Genomic DNA, 20,052 nt, shown 5'->3' with positions numbered 1-20,052 from the left:
CATAATAATAACAGAGCTTATCACCAGTATAATATTAATTCCAGTTACAGCAACTGAAACCTCGTGAGAGGCGAGGGGTTGCAGGAAGACGCCGGTGGAAACGAGAGTCAGATGTGGAGAGAGGAGATTCCATATTGGAGGAATGTTACAGACCGCTTTGCTCGGTCTGTTTGTTTATCCAGGTTTCAGGAAAAAGGCCAATGGTACGTGTTTGCACATTTCCTAATAGTGCTAACAAAATGTTGTGCAACACAAAGTGGATGTAGAAAGAGAAGCTGCGGCTAGTTGTGTCCAAACGGTGACCATCGGTGACCCTTTAGAGCGGGATGACCACGCCAAGACGGAGAGGTGACGTTATGACCTACAGCCATTCTGTTAACAGTAACGTTACGCCTGACAGTAAGAGTTCCACATAGAGCTGCGTGATTAATACTTTGATCGTCACCTCCTCGTCTGTAGAGTTCAGCTCTGAGGCTGTGCAAAGAGTTTCCATCAGTCGACAGGCTGCTTCAGTTACCGGCTTCATAAAAACACCCCCGATGGGATTTTACTGCGCTGCGATCAGTGACCGGCTGTGGGTGAAGACGTCGCCGCGCTCTCGCATTGAAACTGAAGCAGTTTGAGGAGCATCAGCCTTTTAGCAGCTGGAGGCTGCTGAGCTGTTTCACAGCCCGACACACAAAGCCGCTGTGTTTGGAGGAAACAGGTGGGTTCCTCATAACTCCGCTTCGTTTTCCAATATTCCTCTTTCCTCTTCTTCCTCTGTCTGTTTTATCGTCTGACGGGGTCAAAACGCGGCGGGCGACGTCACCTCTGCTTCAGGTCCGGTGGGACCGACGAGAGCCGGCTCTGGGATTCTGCACGCTCACGTCAGTCTGTCCGCAGGTCGCTCTGTGGCGAGCGGGAGAGCAGACAAAGCATTGCATTGTGGGTCTCGGTGACCGCCCTCCTGTTTGGATAAATAAACTTATTATTTTCATGATGACAGCATCGGGTGATGGACGCGCGGCGACGTGGCTGATGTTTGCTGGTGAATCCATCTCCGCTTCCTCTGACAGAAACGAAGAGGAAAAAAGAGGAGTGCGGCCGGCGCTGCCATGGCGACCGTTGGTACACATCCTGTCCAGACTGGAGGCGACAGGTGTGTGCGTGAGTGAAGGCTGTCCTCTCATTGGCTACCGGCGTGCAGAGCAGTGCATCGTGGGTCGCAGCTGCTTTAATGTCAAATCCAGCTGCTGCAGCTGCACAACACCTCTCTCTCTCTCTCTCTCTCTCCCCATCCGGCCCACATCAGGAAGTGGTTTCCAGAGAAACTCCCGCTGGACGTCATATGAGGGAGTCCCGAGCCCTGAGTCTGTGTGTGTGTTTCCGCCATAAACACCTCACACACTCTGCCGGCTGCAGCTGAACCTGCATCTCGTCCCTGTCACCTTCGATTAGCAGAGACACGCTGAGCGCCGGCCTCTGCTTCTCCTCAGTAATAACTTCTGATTCAGAGTAATCAGAGAGGGCGGCTGAGTTTAACCATCTGTCCCTGAACGCCACATCCTCTCTCACCATGTAACTCAGAGGGGCGTCAGGTGGCCTAACCCCCCCCAACCCCACTCTCCTTTGGCGGTCATGTTGGAGGTCGTCAGCCCCTGTGAGCAGCTGACTGGTTTCATCCCGATGTCCATCCTCTGGGACCGCGATCAGACTTTTCTGTGACGAGTCTGGAACAGACGAAGTCGAGTCCGCGTCATGGACGGGTCGAACCTCTGGAGAGAGGGAACAGGACCAGGAACAGGAGCAGGGACAGGACCAGGACCAGGAGCAGGGACAGGACCAGGACCAGGGACAGGACCAGGACCAGGACCAGGGACAGGACCAGGACCAGGAGCAGGGACAGGACCAGGACCAGGAGCAGGGACTGCTGCGATGTCTCCCTCTGGAGAAAGTGTTGGGCGGCAGATCTCACCAGTCGTAATAAAACCAAACTTTGTTCTTATGTTTCACGTGTGTGAGTCCTGGAGACTCTGAGCGGCTTCGCAGCTGCTGCCACAGCCACCGCGGTGCGACCCTTCAAAATAAGAGTTTCATTTATCTGCACCGGTGCGGAGTCAGACTGTGACCTCAGTGTTACCAAACGTTATATTAGCCTCTCTCATATAACTGTGTCTGTGTTCAGCATCAGTTTCCTGCACACTCGCAGTCCAGATGTCGGGGAATAAGGGACGCTTAAAGAGCCGGTGAGTTACGTACATCCGAATATCTCTCTCACACACCGAGTTCAACACGGAGGCAGCCAACTGGGCGGCCGAGCATGACCAGAACAGAGAGAGAGAGAGAGGTCGCTGCTCGCCCATAAAGACTCTGCAGCAGCGTCTGCGCCGAGCTTCCTGTTCTCATCTGTGAAACACGACACAAACAACAAACATCTCAAGTACACAGGTCTGCCCGGGTCCTCCTGTTGGACTCTATGTGGCCAAAAGTATGTGGACACCCCCGCCTCGGCCTCTTATTAAAGGCCCCTTCCACCAACTTCACTTCACATTTTACACCCTGCTGCCAAAAAACTATCAGGATTCAGTTTGTAAACAACAGATGGAGGTATAATATCAAGTATACTATATGGCCAAAAGTATGTGGACATCCTTGGGTTATCTAAACACAGATTTTAGACAACAGTGCTCTGACGACGCCGCGGTGCACAAAGCAGCTCTGTGAATAAATGTGAAATGAGCAAGCTTTTGCTGCTTTGACTTATAAAAATAAAAGTCACGAGAAATGTTGCCGCTTCTAGTCTCCTAAATGAAAAAAATTAGGAGCACACGAAGAAATTTAGGAGCACAGCGAGTTTAACAAACTATTTATTATGCACATATGTACACTACGTGTTCTGTTCTGTGTTCAGATGTGGTGTGAAACCATAGAGGACGGGAAGTGAAGACCCTGGTATCTGCACACCTCGGCATTAATATTTTGTTAAAGCTTTTTAAAATATTGAAACAGAAGTTTTGAACATTTTTAAAAAAACTGATCAGTCATCACAAAAACCTTTACTGTGACTGGTGCTTGTGTAGTTTTTGAACCAGGGACGGATTCCCGATCCAGCAGCAGCACCCACACCTGATGAAAACAAGACTACTGGACAGAGTTACAATAACTTCAGTAAAACAGAACGCGAGGAACGTGTTGCTCTCAGCAGGAGGCCAGAAGGAGCACATACTGGCTCTTTCTACAACATGGAGGAGAAACTAGAATTAATGAGTGTTTTAGTGTAATATGATAACATTAGATAAAAAGTTCAATTTCAATCTAATAGCATACTGTTAGTATGTTGATATATAAATTATTTAATTGTACTATATTGTCATTTTATGTAATAGTACACTATACAACAGCACTAGTATAAATTAATTCCAGCTGGATAAAACTGCAGTTTCAGTCATTAAATACTTGTGCAGTAAAAACAGCTTAATCAGTTAATGCTGCTGTCTCATCAAGAATCAGAATCATTCATGCAGGAGTTCAACATTTGAAAGTTTACTGTAGCACGTCAAACCATTTCTATGTCCCGCCCCGTCCAGGCTGTGATTGGTCAGTTGACAAAAGGTGAAATTGACGAGCACTTCGATTTTATGAATAGTTGAACACGTTTGAACACGTTTCCGCCTTATTCAACACAGGGGCTTATACGTATGTGTACTGGAAACTGTTCTCTACCTCAACAGAGATTTTAGTCTCAATCAGACTCACCTGGTTAAATAAAAAAGCTAAATATCCAGCTAGCTAAACCCACAACCTGTCTTCTGTCTCGCCGCTCCAGCTGCTCACATCTCCGTCTTTGCTTTTGTAACGAGCTGCTCAAGCGGCCACCAAGCGACCCGCCCAACGGGGACTCTGCCGGTGCTCCGGTGGCTAGCTGGCTTTTTTCCTACCGGAGTTCCGAACAACTCTCCTTTGGCTGACAGCAGCTTTGCTGAAGATGGACTGGAAGCTGCTGACGATGAGGAATTTGTTTTGTGTGGATGTGATCACTGAACTGGAGCCTGAGCTCAGACGACAGGAGCTCTGAACTGTCAAGATATCCTCAAGGTAGCTTCCCAAGTGAAAGCTGGGACTGATCCACGACTTCCAAAAGTCTTTGGTTTGTCCAGAAACAGAAACTGCTTCAGTGGACCGACTCCAACAAAAACACCTGTCCTTCTGCAGCAGAGCATGTTACAAAGTGTGATTAGTGAGGACCGTGCTGACCCATGTGGGTTTGGTCAGCCTGTGAGACGAGAACAGGTTACGCTGAAACATACAAATTCATGACTTGTTATTGTTAATAAAAAGCTCTTGCAGCTTAATCTGCTGGACCGGGGTCTGAGGTATTTAAGGGTTAAAGTCTTTGAGTTGTTTTCTACGAGAGGTTTACGAGGTTCACTAAGTGTGTGTGCTGCTCTTTGCATATGAAGTGTGATGAACGCGGCCTCTTCCCATCATCACCTCCAGAGAGATGAGAGGGAGCAGCAGGAAGTCACGCCCTATCACCTCCAACACACACGGGATCACCCTAACCCTGGACTGATCATGGTTTTGTGTTTGCGTGTGCTGGAAACTAACTGGAAAGACGTTCATCATTTCTTTCCAAAACATCACACCCCACACTGACGCCTCCGTTCAGGCACAAAAGGCCGGACAGCGCTGCAGCAGGACGGGATGTTAAAGCACCGGAGGCCAGCAAAGACGCTCGTTAATGTCAGAGACACATCGTGCTTAGAAGACAGGAAGATGTCCAACGTGTCTCACTGTCAGGTCCATGTTCTACAGAAGGCCTCTGAACAAACGTCTGGTTTTTACTTTTAAGGAGCGCCGACACACCTTGGCAGCTTGTCAGTTGTCAAGGTTAAAATCAACTGGACCACATGTTAGACAGAGAGGACGGATGGTTGGAAAGAGCCATTTACACCCGGGTGGAGAAGCCGCCGCCCAACAGGGGAGGACGACACCACTTATTCCCCAGTGCTGTCCTTTCACCACTAATTTCTGTGAAACTTCAGTTTGCTTGGTTGTTATTCACGTAAAACTACGCTCACCTCCTCGTGTTCCTGCTTGGATTCAGTCTCCCATCTTCATGTTTTGTCTTCTGCGATGTTCTTCATCAGTTTCTCCAGCTCTGATTAACTCAAACAGCCGAGACCGAAACCAGGGCCCGTATTTATCAAGCTTCTCAGAATTACTCATAAGAACTCTGCTAAAGAACCGACTCAAGAGTAAAAACATTCTTGGCTCAAAGCTTAAAAGTTAGTTATCAAGCATCTCAGTCCTACTTTGAGTGAAGTGCAGGACTAAATCTTAAGTTTCAGTCTTAGTGCTGATTCACGACACTTTGCTGCGCCGCAAACAGGACTTTGGATGACGATGTCGCCAAGGACCAATCACTGAAGAGATTTCCTTCTTTAAGAATATTCTCAGACAAATTCACACTGACAGGTGAAATTCCTGAGAGGAGTTTATATTCAACACACATTTAATAAAGAATTTTCCAGATAATACATTATGATCTAGGCCTACACATTAATAAATGAAAGATAAAAATGACTTTTCGGCTTCTCATCAGCATCGCAGCGTTTGTCCTGTGGCAAAGAAACGCATTACTGCGTAAATTCAGTGGCGAGATGACCTCCCTCACCAACTCACTGACAAAGAATTCTTCCTCTCCTCTCTGCATGTCTCCGTCTCCACAGCGCCATCACAAGCCCTACTGGCAGCTCCTGACCACATGAGAGACCTCCGGAGCTTCTCAAATAACTGGGAGAGTGAGAGTGATTCTTAGCTTTGAGTAAGTTTAAAAGTAGGAGTAAATTTCATGAATTCTCAGCACTTAAGACTAAAATGGCACTTTGAGAAGCTTGATAAACACGGAGGCCCTCCACACCAAGCCGAGCCCATTCATCTCTAAAATATATGTTTATAGGGTATATTTGGACTGTTCACGTGTGATTTATTCAGTTAATTATACTTTCTGCAAATCCTATTTTCCTACACAAAGGTCTGAATGTGGTTTCAAAGCCTGGAATAAACATTTATACTGAATCTCTCTGTCCTGAAGGCAGAACAACTTAAATATACCAAGTCACAAACTACTGGAATCAGCCTGCTTACTGCCAAAGCTGAAGAAAATCTCCTGATAAAAACCCAGGAGACGGGTCATGATTGTCTTCAGTGGGGTCCTGACAGGAGGAGGATTCTGCAGAAAATTAACTTCCCACATTTCAGAAGTCAGTAAGAAAGTCGCCTCGCCTCATTCCCTCCAGTGACTTTGTATTTTTAACAGTTCCTGACTGAGTGCAGCCGTAATACGCAGCCTTACAGTCTCTGATCAGGGTTAAGGCCTCAGAACAGTGTTCAACAGGCAGAGTAATCTAACGCTGAGCTGCAGATTTCCCTTCAGAGCTGTCGTCTGGTTTCATGACATGACGTTCTGTCACTCCTTTCAGGAAGCTGACATCTGATCCTGTTGCAGTGTTGTTGTTTTCTTGGACGTTGACACTACAGGAAGTCCCCGGTTTGTGATGAATCACACCTGAGCCTCCCAGACATGTCAGTCTGCGTCTCCCTCGGCGACTCCGCCACCGTCCAGATGCGTCACAGTTCCTCGATTCCAGTAAACAGCACGTTCATTCAAGGATTTCTTCACCATCCATCACCCTGTCATCCTGCCCGTCCTCCTCCTTCCTACAATATCATCGAAACACCCGACGTTTCCAACAGTTTCCCCGAAAGGCGCGAGACATCACCGTGGATCAACCTGCAGGGAGTTTAGATTCTTATTTCTGATGTGTCTCCATGTTTTGAGCGATGATCGGGGATTAATGTCACGAACAAGCTGAGCTGCAGCCAATATTTTCCTGCATGTGTCCCAGAACAATATCAGCAGACGAGTCGGGGAATCACTCAACATCCCAACAGTTTAATCTTCGTCCGCAGTGTTGATCCCTGCACAGAGAGAGAGCGAGAGGAAGAAGTTTAAAGCTGCACTTTTATATATTTTATTTTACCTTTATATAACCAGGAGAGTCCCGTTGAGATTAACATTCTCCAAGACAGGCAGCAGCACATAAAAAAACACATAGGTACAGACAAATAACACAGAAGACCAGTAAGCTAACATTTCATAAATCATTTACATATTAAGGCATCTACCTCTAAGTCTTGCATTTTGGATTTTAAAGCGTTTAGCGAGATTAATTCAGTGAGTTTCAAGTCCTTTTGCAAAGTTTTCCATGCTGAGGGTGCAGAACACACAAATGCCTTATTTCCCGTTTCCGTACGGGTATTTCGCACAGAGAGCTTAAAGAAGTCCTGAGAACGCAAAGAGTGTCGCCCTTTTCTGCATGATAAGTACACATCTTGGCAGCAGACCAAGAATTGCCATATTAGGAAAGTGTACCAATGACAGAGCCGAGAGGCGAGAGGACGCCATCCAATCCGAGGGGATAGCTCACCGTGGTGAGTCAGCGCTTTGCAATTGGTAATTAACCTCAAGGAAGCATGGTAAGCTGTGTCAATCAGATGAAGACTCTGTGCAGATATAAAAGATCACCATAGTCCAGAACAGATAAAAAAGTGACCACAAGTCGCCGTAAAAGAAGAACACAACTTACCAGGTCCAGCACATGTGCTTAAAAGTCAGGGAGTCGTCTATCAAAAGACCAAGATATTCATAGGAGTTAACAACCTCTATTTCACTTCCCCCCAGAGGGACCACCGGAGGAGGGATGCTTTGTGGCCTGGTCCTGGATTTGGTCTTATCTGCATTTTGAACTAATTTCAGCTGCATAAAGGTATTCTGGACTTTGATAAACGCATTTTGCAAATATTCAATGGCTTGTACAATATACAAAAGTATCATCAGCATAAAAATGAACATTAGCATTTGACACATTTTGATCCATTGTTACATCAACAGTGGATCAAATAGCCACGATCTCTGCAGCTTTTTAGCTTCTTTCAGCTACATCTGGTTTTGCAGCACTTTCAAAAGTTAACTCTCCATATTTAGCACAAAATCTAACCGAACTTCCGGAAACCCATGAAAATAAACTCTGAGCTGCTGCTGCTGTGAGAACACGAGCTCATTGGCTGTTCCTCCAGCCGCTGCCGTTAAACCCCCGCAGAACAAGAAGAGGACTCGGTGAGGAGACGTCAAACGATGGAACACCATGTGGAGAACAGCCTGTTCATAAACTGTTTATTTCCAGAGTGCAATAAACAATCGTTCAACAATTTCTTTTACAAGCCGGGAAAATCAGAGCTCGGATCAGGAGTGCTTTAAATGCTAACGCTGTTTCAAACACTGATTTGAACATGATTTCAGTTAAAAGCTACATTTTTGTTTTTGTTCAAACACAATCAACAAACTCAACTGTGTGTGTTCACTATTCTTTTGCAAATGCGTTAGAAAGACATTTTATGTTTTTACGTATTTTTAAAGTCTATAAAGGAGTGAGGACGGGTTGGATTCCCCCCTGGATATAAAGTTTTAGCTTCTGCCTTAATTCTGCAGTTTACAGTAAACATCATGTGACATAAAATATAGCAGTACATTCAGAAATGATTTTCATTGTTCTTTAGTCTTGGAAAGATCTGGTCTTCATTCTTCAGCAGCAGCTCTAAAGCAGAAATCTAAATGTTTGTGATTCACAGTTTTTCATCAGTCGTGGAAACAACAGCTGACTTTGATTCTCTTGATTCTCTTTCTGCTCATTTTTCTTCTCAAACCTATTGATTCAGTAATCGTGTTCGACAGGTTCACAGACTTTATTCTCTCCCAGCCAATCAGAACACGTCGTTTTGAGCCACGGCCCCCGACTCCAGCAGCGTTTTGATGGCGTCGTCGCTGTAGGACAAGGTGTCTCGCAGCACCTGCACCGTGTGCTGGCCAATCAGAGGCGGGGGCGTCGGCTCGGCGTAGGCGAAGCTGCTGAAACGAACCGCCGGGCCTGAAGACAAACAAACAAACAAACAGAAGCTGAAACAGAGCTGACTGCGAGGAAAAATAGCCCTAATTATTTAAGTATGGAAAATTCATTCAATACACGATGCATTCACTTCCACAGTACTGACTACAGCAACAGGCTTTCAGAGGGAGACCCCGACCACAACCTTGACACGCGTTCAATCTGTCAACACACGCACACACACACATCAACCCTCTCCCAGCAGCGAAAACCACAAGCGTCCGCAAACAATCATGTTCTCTCCTTCATCATCATCCTCTTCATCAAAACCACCCTCATCCACTCTGTGTGTGTGTGTGTGTGTGTGTGTGGTTTCCAGCAGTAAGTACAGATGGACTGATGCCTTCGACCACATCCGCTATTACCCCCCCACACACCACCACCACCTCTCCTCTCAAAATCTTGTTACTTGTGTATCAGCCACGTTGGAAAAAGACGAGTCATGGAACAACCTGATGATCAGTAAATAATCAGAAACAGTAACGAATCAGTGACGAAACATGAAATATATTCTTACTGTTACTGTATTCACACGGCCGAGCAAACTTTAACTACTCTGTACATGCGTAGTTTCATCTAACAACGATCATATGTCAGGAAATGATTGTATGTAAACACGATGTTTCCCAGCAGAAAAGGGAAATACAGTAGAAGTAGTGAAGTACAAGTACCTCAGAGTTGTACTTTAGTACGGTCAGGGTGCAAAATTAACTTCTCTGCCCAGCAGCAGCTAGTGAATGCTCAAAGTCTACCAGCAGCTCAATACAGGACCATTGTTTTTGGCTTGTGAGTGAAGTAAATCTAACATCTGCATATTTTACTGGCGTTGGCTGGTGCTAATTTTGGACCCTGAGTACGGTACGTGAGTAAATCAGTTACACTTAACCACCATCGTGCTTTCTCAGCCCGTTCTCACTCCCAAGTCGTCACATTTGGACGCACAGTCAAGACCCGTTGGCGTCAGTCTGTAACTACGGGGGCTAAGAGGCCCCCCAGCCCCCCTGTAGGATATTTAACAGAAAAGTCAGAGTAAGGAGGTGGTCGGGGTGGACGGTGGGCCAGAAACTGGACTTTTCACCCAGCAGGCCGGTGTTTGTTTCTGTGTGAAACAAGAAGTCAACATTGAATGTTTTTAGTTAGACAAGTAATGTAGTTATTTTAACCCAAACCACAATCTTTCCCTAAACCTTAACAAGTCGTTTTGCAGCCTAAAGCGTGATTTATACTTCAGGTCTACGTGCGGAGCATACAGCATTTATACTTGAGCGTCGGTGTCTGTGTCGTTCTGCAATTACACCCCCAAACACTAGTCGGCGGTAGCGCTACAGCGTCCACTGTGTTGACTCTGCTAACGTGAATGGGGGTAAAATTGTAAACGTGCAGCTGTTGTAGACTTTTCAAAAGTTATCGACCGAGTGGATCACATTCTGATTTCATTTCCCTTGAAATATACTGATCCACCGTGTTACAGCCGCTGGTTTGGACGCTAGTAAAAGTTACTTCACAGCACAGAGCACTTCCTGTCGGCTCAGAGGCATTGTGAGGCTACCCAGCCGACCAATTACAGTTCTTCATGTCCGCACCGCCCCGACGGGTAGTTAAATTTTGCACGTCAGGCTACGGCGTAGGTGACGGGGCTACACGTAGGCTACCCTGTCGATCTGACACAGAAGTATAAATCGCGCTTTGACCTAACTAAATTGCAATGTTTCACTACTTTTATTTTGAAAGTCTAACCGGCAGTTGCATATCTATTATTGCTACCTTGACCCAGTGGCCCTACACGTGGAAAAACAAAGCTGAAGGGTACCCAGGGCGTTAAGAAGCGGCGCCAAGGGGTCTTGAGCAGGCGTCCATATGAGAATGCGTTGTCTTTCTCTGCTTCGTTCTTTCTTGTGTCTCGTTCTTTCCGTCTGTTTACATTCTAGCTTCTAACGAGTGAGCGAGCTTCAGAAACTCCTCTGACTGAGAGATTATGGAACATGGAGGCAACATGGAGCCTGTAGGTACCCGATCCGTGCTGCCTGCCGGATTTCGGATCTGCACAGGCGCAAAAGTGGTCCAGTCTGTCAAAGTCGGCCACCGCAAACGTGCCTGTTAATTAACATAATTACTCGTGTGTCTGTTCTCATCTCAGGGCAAGTACTGACGCTTTCAGAAAGGCTGACAAAGCGTTATTTGATTCATGAGGTACCCTTCAGCGTCCGTTATGAGACACCACCGGACGCGTCTGAATGAGCTAGCTAGGGAGCTAAGATTTATTTGGATCATTTTGAACAGGCAGATTTGCGGTGACCTTCTTTGACTGACAGAAGCACATGTGCAGAACTCATTTAAGACCCACAGAAGAAGAAGATGATGATGAGAAAAGAACGCGGTGATGAAGACGCCTCTGACCTTCCTCTCTTCATCCCTCTCGAAGAAGAAAAACAGAAGAACACGAGGAAGGAAAGGAGGCGGATCGCATCAGTCTTTAGCAGGCAAAGTGTTTTATCTTTGCGTCCTGTCAGGTTGGACTGCATCTCGGAGCTCACGCGTTCTTTCCAGCAGCTTCCTGCGCGTCGCTCAAGTGTTTCTAATAAACAGACCAAACCCCTGCAGATTAGTCTGCGTTTCTTCCATGACTATATTCACATGTAGTTGCACAAAGCTGCACTTGTCTTTTTTCCTTCTGTGGAAGCAGCTTTAGAGGAAGGAGAGCGGGAGGAAAGGAAGGAGTCCGACAGCTGAGGGAACAAACTGTTTATTTCAGGAAACTCACAACAATCATCTGTTTTTTTTAAAAGAACAGCGCTAATGAGCTGAACTCTCACAGGCAGCATGTGTGTGTGTCTGAGGCCACACGTGCATGATCACAGTGTGTGTGTGTGTGAACAGTGCTTCTATTTTCACCCCATTAGTTGTTGTTTTCTCTTCAGTGACACGCAACGAGCGTCGGCCTCAGTGTGTGTGTGTGTGTCAGGGCAAATAATGAAGGAATAGGATTATGTAATGCTTCTATTCATCGATCACATTTCTTTACTTTCTCTATCTGTCCGTCACAGCGAGCCGGAGTGAAAGCACAACTTCCAGGTTCTGTTCCTGAAGCGAGAGACCTCGTTCAGAACCAGTTGTACCAGTTAGAAGAAGTCCACATCAGAGCAGGACCCCGTGTGGATTCATTCAGATAAAGATCCAATATAGTTATTTATTCAAACACCATTTCCATTAGCGGAGATAGCGTGGGGGCGTGGCCGCATATGCGTTGTTATTTGCTTGTAGACACGACTGTACAAGGAATTTTGCATCATGGGAATTCTGGAAGCCTCGTGTTCCTGCAGCGGAGCGTGCAGCCTGCCCGCGTTAATGACTCGTCTTTAATACGTCCTTCTTGTGCTTCGACTACCTTCTTCACAGCTCTGTGTGACCCGCTTTCGTTCTGATCATAGACTGTAAATAAGATCTGCAGAGCCCACAGGGAGCTTTTCAGAATAAGAGCGATTTGCCTGCCTGATTTTGTTGATTTAGTGATTAGTGCTTGCTGTTTGACCTGATTAAGCAGCTACGTATTTAAACTGTTTTTCTGTCTCTTTAAACTGTGTTTATTCTTGACATACGATCGGGGGTCTGCACAGGGTATTTTATTTTGAAAATGGCTGCGTATTCTCTCTGGAGACGAGCGGAGAGTTCACTCTCAAAACGTTTTGCTACGTTTTGTGGGCGCTGAACTCGCCCCTGGCGAGAGCTCAAGCTTTGACCAGCGTGGCCTCAGCGGACTTTCTAACTTGATATAAATGTCTTTGTGGCAGGTGGGCCCCCGTGATGAAGCTCCGCCCCCACTGTGCTGAGAGTCTAGCTCCGCCCCCGAACATTTCCCATAAGCCCTTTGCAGGAATGAATGACCTCTGTTGTTCTTTTCACAGGTGACAAACTTTGTGTTTAAAATGTAATTTCTACTAATCCATGTACGGTGAAAGGGTCACATGACACCGGGGAGGGAGACATTCATACATGTTATTTTGAGGGGACAGCAAATTTACACTGTCACTACTTTACTTTGGATCAAAGAGTATTTCTTCAGTGTTGTTTTGGTCACATGTTTGTAGTATTTACCATAATTGACCAGGTTTGTCAGACATGTGCTGGGACGATATTACATCCTTTCCGTGCAAAACCTAAAGGTGAAAAGCAAAGAACCATAACGTCATTTATAACCTACACTTTCCACACGTCTACTCGTTCTTCTTCAGTTCATCCCTCACGTTTCTTTCCTATTCAGTTGTTTTTATTATATAACGTCAGCTGTCGCCTCTCTTTTTAATTTAACGGACACACGCACTTCTTCTCCTGTTTGTTATTTCTTTTCCTGGCTCTAAAACAACGCGCACACACAAAAAGAGGAATGCCACGGAGAGGCCGGCCAATGGATGTTCTGAGCTGCACGTTTTCACGCTCAATTAACCCCCGAGGTACAGACAGCGCACGCACGCACACACCCTCGGGTCTGGTGCTGGTTATTAAACAGAGATGGAGAGAAGAGGAAAGTGGAGGGCAAAGAAGAGGATGTTGTTAAGGCGGGGAACAGACTCCCGTCACATTATGGTTTGGTGTAAATCACGGGATAAATGGAGCATCATGGGACGTCGTGTGTGTGACCACAGACAGATGCTCTGCATTGTGACTCCATCAGATGGAAACTGTTCACCCCATCAGTCACTGTCTCTCTGTGGCTCTTTGAAAATAGGATCGTGTTGCACCAGCTCTCTGGACTGGCCCTTAACGGAGCCCAAACTCCTTCAGACTCCTGACTCTTTGAGGCCCCATCACACCAGCCTCCACAACAGAGAGCACTAACTGGATTCACCTGCTATAAAGCCACGCTCGAGTTAAACTTAGAGAGAGAGCCTCGTCAGTGATGTCAGCGCTCCCCCCTGCTGAGCTTTGGTTAGTCTGGAGCCCTGAATGACAGCAGATCTAATCTGGCGAGTTTTAAATATATTTAGTTAAAAAACAGGTAGCTCAAATCAAGCAATCTGATTGGTTCATAGCAGTGAGCGTATATAACGGGTGTGACGTCAACTTCCTTCGCACAGATCGTATCACTCCGCAACAAACTGGGTTCGAGTCATAATCTGAGTTTTTACACCTGGGATTAACCAGCGGCAAGCAGATTATCATATATTCAAGTTACCAAAGTCAATCTGCTGACGCGGGACAGTTTTTAGTGGCTGCACAATAAACGGCAATGTACAAATACATATAAATAAATATTCTAGCCTTTGATGTATGTTGCTTAGCGACCGTCATGCGCTGCGCAGCCTACCGGAGCCCGGTGGGACTACTTTTTGTATTCATAAAGAAACGTCTGTCGATGAAATAAACATATTATGGATATTTAACAGAAAAGTCCAAGTGCCCAGAGTTTCAATCAGGAGGCCGGTGTTCTTCACCCGTGGGAGTCCACACTGATTGGTTGTTACTTAAATCACATAAGTTGCCTAAACCTAACCAACTGACGTTTCACAACAATAAACGCTAGCTTTTAGTTTTTTATGTTTAACCGGACATTTTTATTCTGGGTAACTTGACCTCAGAGTCCTACACGTCGATATCGCGGCCGAGCCTGTAACGACAGCTACAGGTCGCTGCTGATATTCTGTTTTCAGCCTTTATTTGTCTCCGTTAAAAGCGGCTGAATCAGCTGTTAGCAGTTAGCATGGATGCACAGACCGACAGCCACGATGTTCGTGCTGTTTGCGTCGCTCTTATTCGCCTGAGTGACGTTGTGACAGGAGACAACACACCGGCTCCACGCTCACTACCGGCTGGTTATGGATGTCTCCCCGCTGGGGCCACAAACACACACACAGGTTAGAAGACAGATTACACAGTAAATACTCGGAGGAGGACAAACAGCTTCCTCCTGGTGGAAACACACTGAGATCCATCAAACCGCCCGAGCAGCAGAGTCCCTGTGGAGGTGTGTGTGTGTGTGTGTGTGTGAGTGTTTGTTTGGCCGCTGAGCAGGATAATGTGCTTTTAATGAGAAATATTTGTTTGTGTATCTGCAGGGAAATTCAACACGGGACCGTCCCAGCGGAGCGAGTCTCAGCAGGACATCAATAACTGTGCACCGACGCTCAGGAGGCCGCCGCTTCTTGGAAAACGTCATTTAACAAGTTGGTGTCAAAAACAGAAGTTTATGGGTCAGAGAGAGGACAGCTGTGTGTGTGTGTGTGTGCGCGCGCGCTAACCGGGAACAGCGATGCGTCCGGCTGTCGGATGGTTCATCTCCTGTATGAGGCCGTTGTGTTTCACCTGCAAGCAAACAAAGAAAGTATAAGTCTGGCGTTCATGTCGTTCATTTTGACTCAAACCAGCAGTTTCTCCTAACGAGTCCAGTGTGTCTCCTCCTCCTCTGAACCCTAGAAACCATTAAACCCATCAGTGAGCCTCACTGCCGCACTGGGTCACATGCCGCTTCATCACCATGAGCACACACTGCGGTTTCACACCGTCCTGCTGCCCCAGATACTCGCTGGAGCACCACATGACATGCACCGTTTGTCTGATCGAAACTACAGCGAGCAAAAGAATCACTGAGCCTTTTTAAACACGAGACTTTGCATCTGAGAGGAGTTCTTAAAGATTTAGGTCTTCGGGAGGAACCAGTTTGAAAAAGACAAGCTGGTGTGAAGTTTTTCAAATTAAAATGTTCAAATAAAAGCAACGCAAAGCAAATTTGATCTTATTTCCTCCAAAAGTCAGCGTTATTAGATACAGAAAGCAGCCGGAAAGACATTTAAATAAGGGAAGGTTGAGCGTGTCTGTCCAGAAAAAGTATAAATAAAAACTAAATGAAAAGACGAAAGATGGACACGTTGTAATTACTGGTACAATGCAAACTCTTTTTCAAAGACCTGCATGCCTCAGCAGAGTCACAGGATGTGGCCACTGATCCAGAGAATATCTCCTGCTGTCAGAAGTATCTGATCAGCTGATCTTCACAACACTAAAACAAACCGCAATAATACTTTTCCTCAAAATGACTCCAGCCGGAAACAAACAGAGGCAAAGAACCGTGCGTCTCTGCGAGCTGAAGACTTTATGAAGCCGCTTCGCGAACGCAGAGAGCCTGGAGTTTGCGGCGAGCTGAGAGAGCGGCCCGTGGATTCAGCCTGAACACGCCTTCAGTGCACGGAGAAGAATTGGAAACTTAAAGTTTGACCAGCAGACAGTTACGTAAGAAAACATGCAGACAGTCAGACAGTCGACACACATGCTCTCTCTCTCTCTGTGCAGTCAGGGGTGATGACGAGTTAAGTGGTTTCCTGCCGCTCTCGCCCCGCACGCATGGCTTCCTCTATAAATATGGAAGAACTCCGGCTGACGTCAGCGCCTCCTCTTCATCCTCCTCATCCCTCCATCTCTCAGAGCGAGGACAGATCAACCTCTTTCTGTTACTTCTGCTTCTTACAGATCCTCACTTGTGTCTCAAACATTTGGGCTTTGCACGTTCGGTCGGTCACAACGAAACGTTTGAAGACGTTGGACTCTGGGAATCTTTCAGTACTTTATGATTCAACAGGTAAACAGTTTCGCAGACAGACTCGGAGGTCATCTCTGGTTCACCGAGGTCAAACTCAAACACACAAATGTCTGAATCAGGACGTCTGACCGAGGTCGACATGCGGTGACATCAGAGTTGCCGGTGCTGGCTCTCCATTGGCTACTCTGGACGGTCAACTTGCTGAAACAGGAGGAACAAGAAGAGAAAGACTTCCAAAAATAATCCCACTCACAGTCTTTCTCCCGGTCGCGCTGACCTGCGCTCAGGTCTCAGTGACCTGGAAGTTTCTACAAGATCCACAAATCTTTTATCAGGGGAGCTAAAAAAAGGAGGACAGGAGGCAGCTGACGGACTGATGTGCTCGCCGTGTTACAGAAGCACCTGAATCATCAGGGACGGGACAGGAAATGAGATGGATTCAGAGATCAAACACAAGATGTCATGATGGTCCCGTCTCTCTGGGATTAATCATCTCAATAATCTACAAACCGACCTACACGTGCCTTTATTCAAATCACAGAAAATAATAATGAAGAGGATTCAACACACATCATGGGGTAAATCTCATGTAATAAGACACAAGCCTTTGGTGTGAGAGCCCCGGGTTCAATTCCCCCACTGCGTCCCTGAGCAACACTTAACCCCTCGGTGCTCCAGAGGCGTGCGACCTCTGACATACTTAAGTGTCAGCTAATGAATAAATGTAACAGCGTTCGACAGCTGCCACGCTCACCCCTACGCGGCAAAATAACAAAAGTATCCAGCGTGAACGTTTGCTGCTCTTCCCTGAACATCTTTGTGTGCATCAACAGCTTTGAAAAGCCTCTAGCTGCACACTTTAAGGTGTTGGTGGGGTCACCTGAGGAATGTGAGTCCAAGATTCTCTCTCTTAGCTCTGTCAGAAGACAAACAGGAAAAACTACATAAAAGTCAACAACGCCGGTCATTGTATGAGTGGAAATATGACAGTCTTGTGGAAAAAGCTGAGGGTGAGGGCGAAGCTGCAGGGTAAACGTGTGAATGGAAACTGAGCCTGGAACGTGGGCACATCTTTACTTTATGTTGGCTCAGATTCTGTTTCTATACGTGTTCATTTGTCCTCCTCTCTCTTCCTTTCTTACTGTTCTTTCACTCTTTCATTTGTCCTTTGTCACGTCCTGTTCTCCCTTTGCTTTTATCACGTGTTATTACAAGATTTGTGGAAGTTTCCCTCATGTCTTTCTTTCTCGTCTTAATCCGATTGTCCATGTTCCATTAAAAAACAAATTTGTCATTTTTAAGAACATCTGCAGATGGAAATAATCGATCCAACATTTCGGTTCAGAGTGAGACGCCAAGAGAGCACCGCGACCCCACAGAGGGTAAATATCTGGGACTGTAGCAGCCCCTGATATTTTAACCTTCCTTTGGTAACTCTGGATGAACCTTCACAGAATGACCTTTTCCATCACGAATGTAAATTCTCCGTACACTACATGTACACTACATCTGCATTCACACACATTCATACACTGACATCTTGCCCAAGGACACTTCGACACGCACCTTCCGATTAACGGCCAACCCGCTCTACCTCCTGAGCCACAGCCGCCCCACACACGATAGTTTTTACTCGGGAAACACCGAAATGAAAATTCTTGGCCAAAACCGCATAAAATGAAAATAGTTACTGGAAAACGAACAATAACATTCAAATTTTTTCCATTTATTTTGCCAACAGTCAAAATGTGTTGTTTCCTCAGTGTTTCCCTCAGGATGTGGAGAGACTACGGTGGGGGGGTCCTGGAGGTCCTGAGGGGCTCCGCTAAAGTAAATTACATGTGTCCATTTACTTTTAATGGACACATGTAACATGTTTTATACTTTCTGTGAATATAATCCAATTCATCTTATTTCCATCCTGTATAGACGCCTTATTTTGAAAACCGGACGTTGTCACATGTGTTTCCTCCTCGCGCTAAATCCATCCAGTCCGACCCGGTTTGATAAATAATGTAGTAACATGAAGACTTCACAGCCTCTCTTCATACTAAAGAGACAAACTGACAGGATAAAGTCTCTAACCTGCCTGGCAGCTCGCTCTGGGCCGCTTCACTTACCGTAAAGGCCGGAATACGTGTGCACTCCAACTTTAGGTGCAGCAAGCTTCATCTTCTCACAGACGAGTGACAGAAACACTCTAAGCGTTTCTTTTCTAAGAGGTCAGCCACAGATGGAGCGGATGTGCTGGGAGACAGAAAGAAACATTCGGCGCATCCCTAACTTTAACACACAGTTTGGAGACACAGTTATATAAATGTCCTGCTCTCCAGAGGATGAACCCTTTAGATTGTAATGAGTAGGGATGAGCGGGTACACCGTTAACGGTATGTGTACTCTGAATAGGCGGGGCTTAAACCTGACATGGGCGGGACTAGCCAGAAGTAAATATTTTAAGCTGGGTTGATCACATCTTGCTGTACTTATTAAAAAAACTATTTACAGAACAAGTTTCTATATTTATTGTTTATTAGAAAATGGATACGGACACATTTTACTCTGATGAGACTCATAAAAAGTACATTATCTGTAGGGGATCCTCGTTTCAGCTCGACTCCATGACCTCTCCTCCAGCGCCACCCTCAGGACAAACACCACTCTTCAGAGCTCTGAGACAGAGCGGCCGCAGTTTACAGGAGAAAAAAAACAAACCATACAAAAGGTAATTTTTACAGTGATACGATATATATCAAACTTCACCTCTGAGGAATGAAACCAAATGATTAAACACACACACACACACACACACACACACACACCTTTATCTCCAGGGGGGAAACTTTAATAAGAGCCCAACGCTGATTGATGCTTTAATTTAAACATCAAACATGACACACTGTGCAGGAAGTCAACCAGTGCTAAACCAATTACACCCTGTGTGTGTGCGTGACTGCTTGTACCTGCACACAGTACCAGTGTGTCTGTACACCCAACATGCTTTTACAATATAAAACCAGTAGCTCTGCTCATTTTGGAGCTCATAAAACAGAGCAGCTGCTGATGAAACCAGCTCATAATGTGTTTCTTTCTTTCTCTGGATGTTGCATATTTCCACGGAGTCAAAATGAAGCGAGGTCTCGTCCCGTTCTGCTGTGAGACGCACAAGACCAACCAATGATTTTACAGTTCGGAAACTTTGGTAAAAGTCGAGAAACACGTCAGGAAGGAAAACGCCGCCGCTGTTCACCCGGCTGAAGAGGGTTTGATTGCTTCATCAGGTGTTCTTTGTGTTTGCACCTGCGGTGTTTGGAGAAGTCAGAAGAGACGATGAACCCGCTCTAAGTTTAGCTGAGAGTCGTTTAAGAAACGTCTCCAGAACAAACGGCGCCTGAAACGAACTCGCCGTGCACAGATGGCGTTGAAATGAATATTTCAAATTTCAAAGGAAATGGCTCCTCCCTTCTGATATACAGTATATGTGCGTGCGTGCGGGTGTAACAGTATGATTGCATGCATGTGTGTGTGAAATCCTAT

At 46.0% G+C, this 20,052-nt stretch overlaps 1 protein-coding gene across 1 annotated transcript in view; it reads right to left on the bottom strand.

Annotated features, from left to right (window-relative positions):
• Window positions 1-8,771: 8,771 nt before the first annotated feature.
• Window positions 8,772-20,052, bottom strand: part of sugct (succinyl-CoA:glutarate-CoA transferase) — a 98,969-nt gene continuing 87,688 nt past the window's right edge. Inside the window, 2 exon segments of the mRNA XM_038710758.1 lie at window positions 8,772-8,972; window positions 15,224-15,287. Coding sequence (XP_038566686.1) covers window positions 8,809-8,972; window positions 15,224-15,287 — 228 coding nt within the window. The 3' untranslated portion in view covers window positions 8,772-8,808.

Source organism: Micropterus salmoides, unplaced genomic scaffold, assembly GCF_014851395.1.
Source record: "Micropterus salmoides isolate LMB-PRFRI ecotype aquatic unplaced genomic scaffold, ASM1485139v1 Ms_hic_scaffold_1, whole genome shotgun sequence".
NCBI classification, from domain to species: Eukaryota; Metazoa; Chordata; class Actinopteri; order Centrarchiformes; family Centrarchidae; genus Micropterus; species Micropterus salmoides.
Note: the sequence above shows the minus strand (reverse complement) of the source record. Positions and strands in the feature narration are given on the sequence as shown.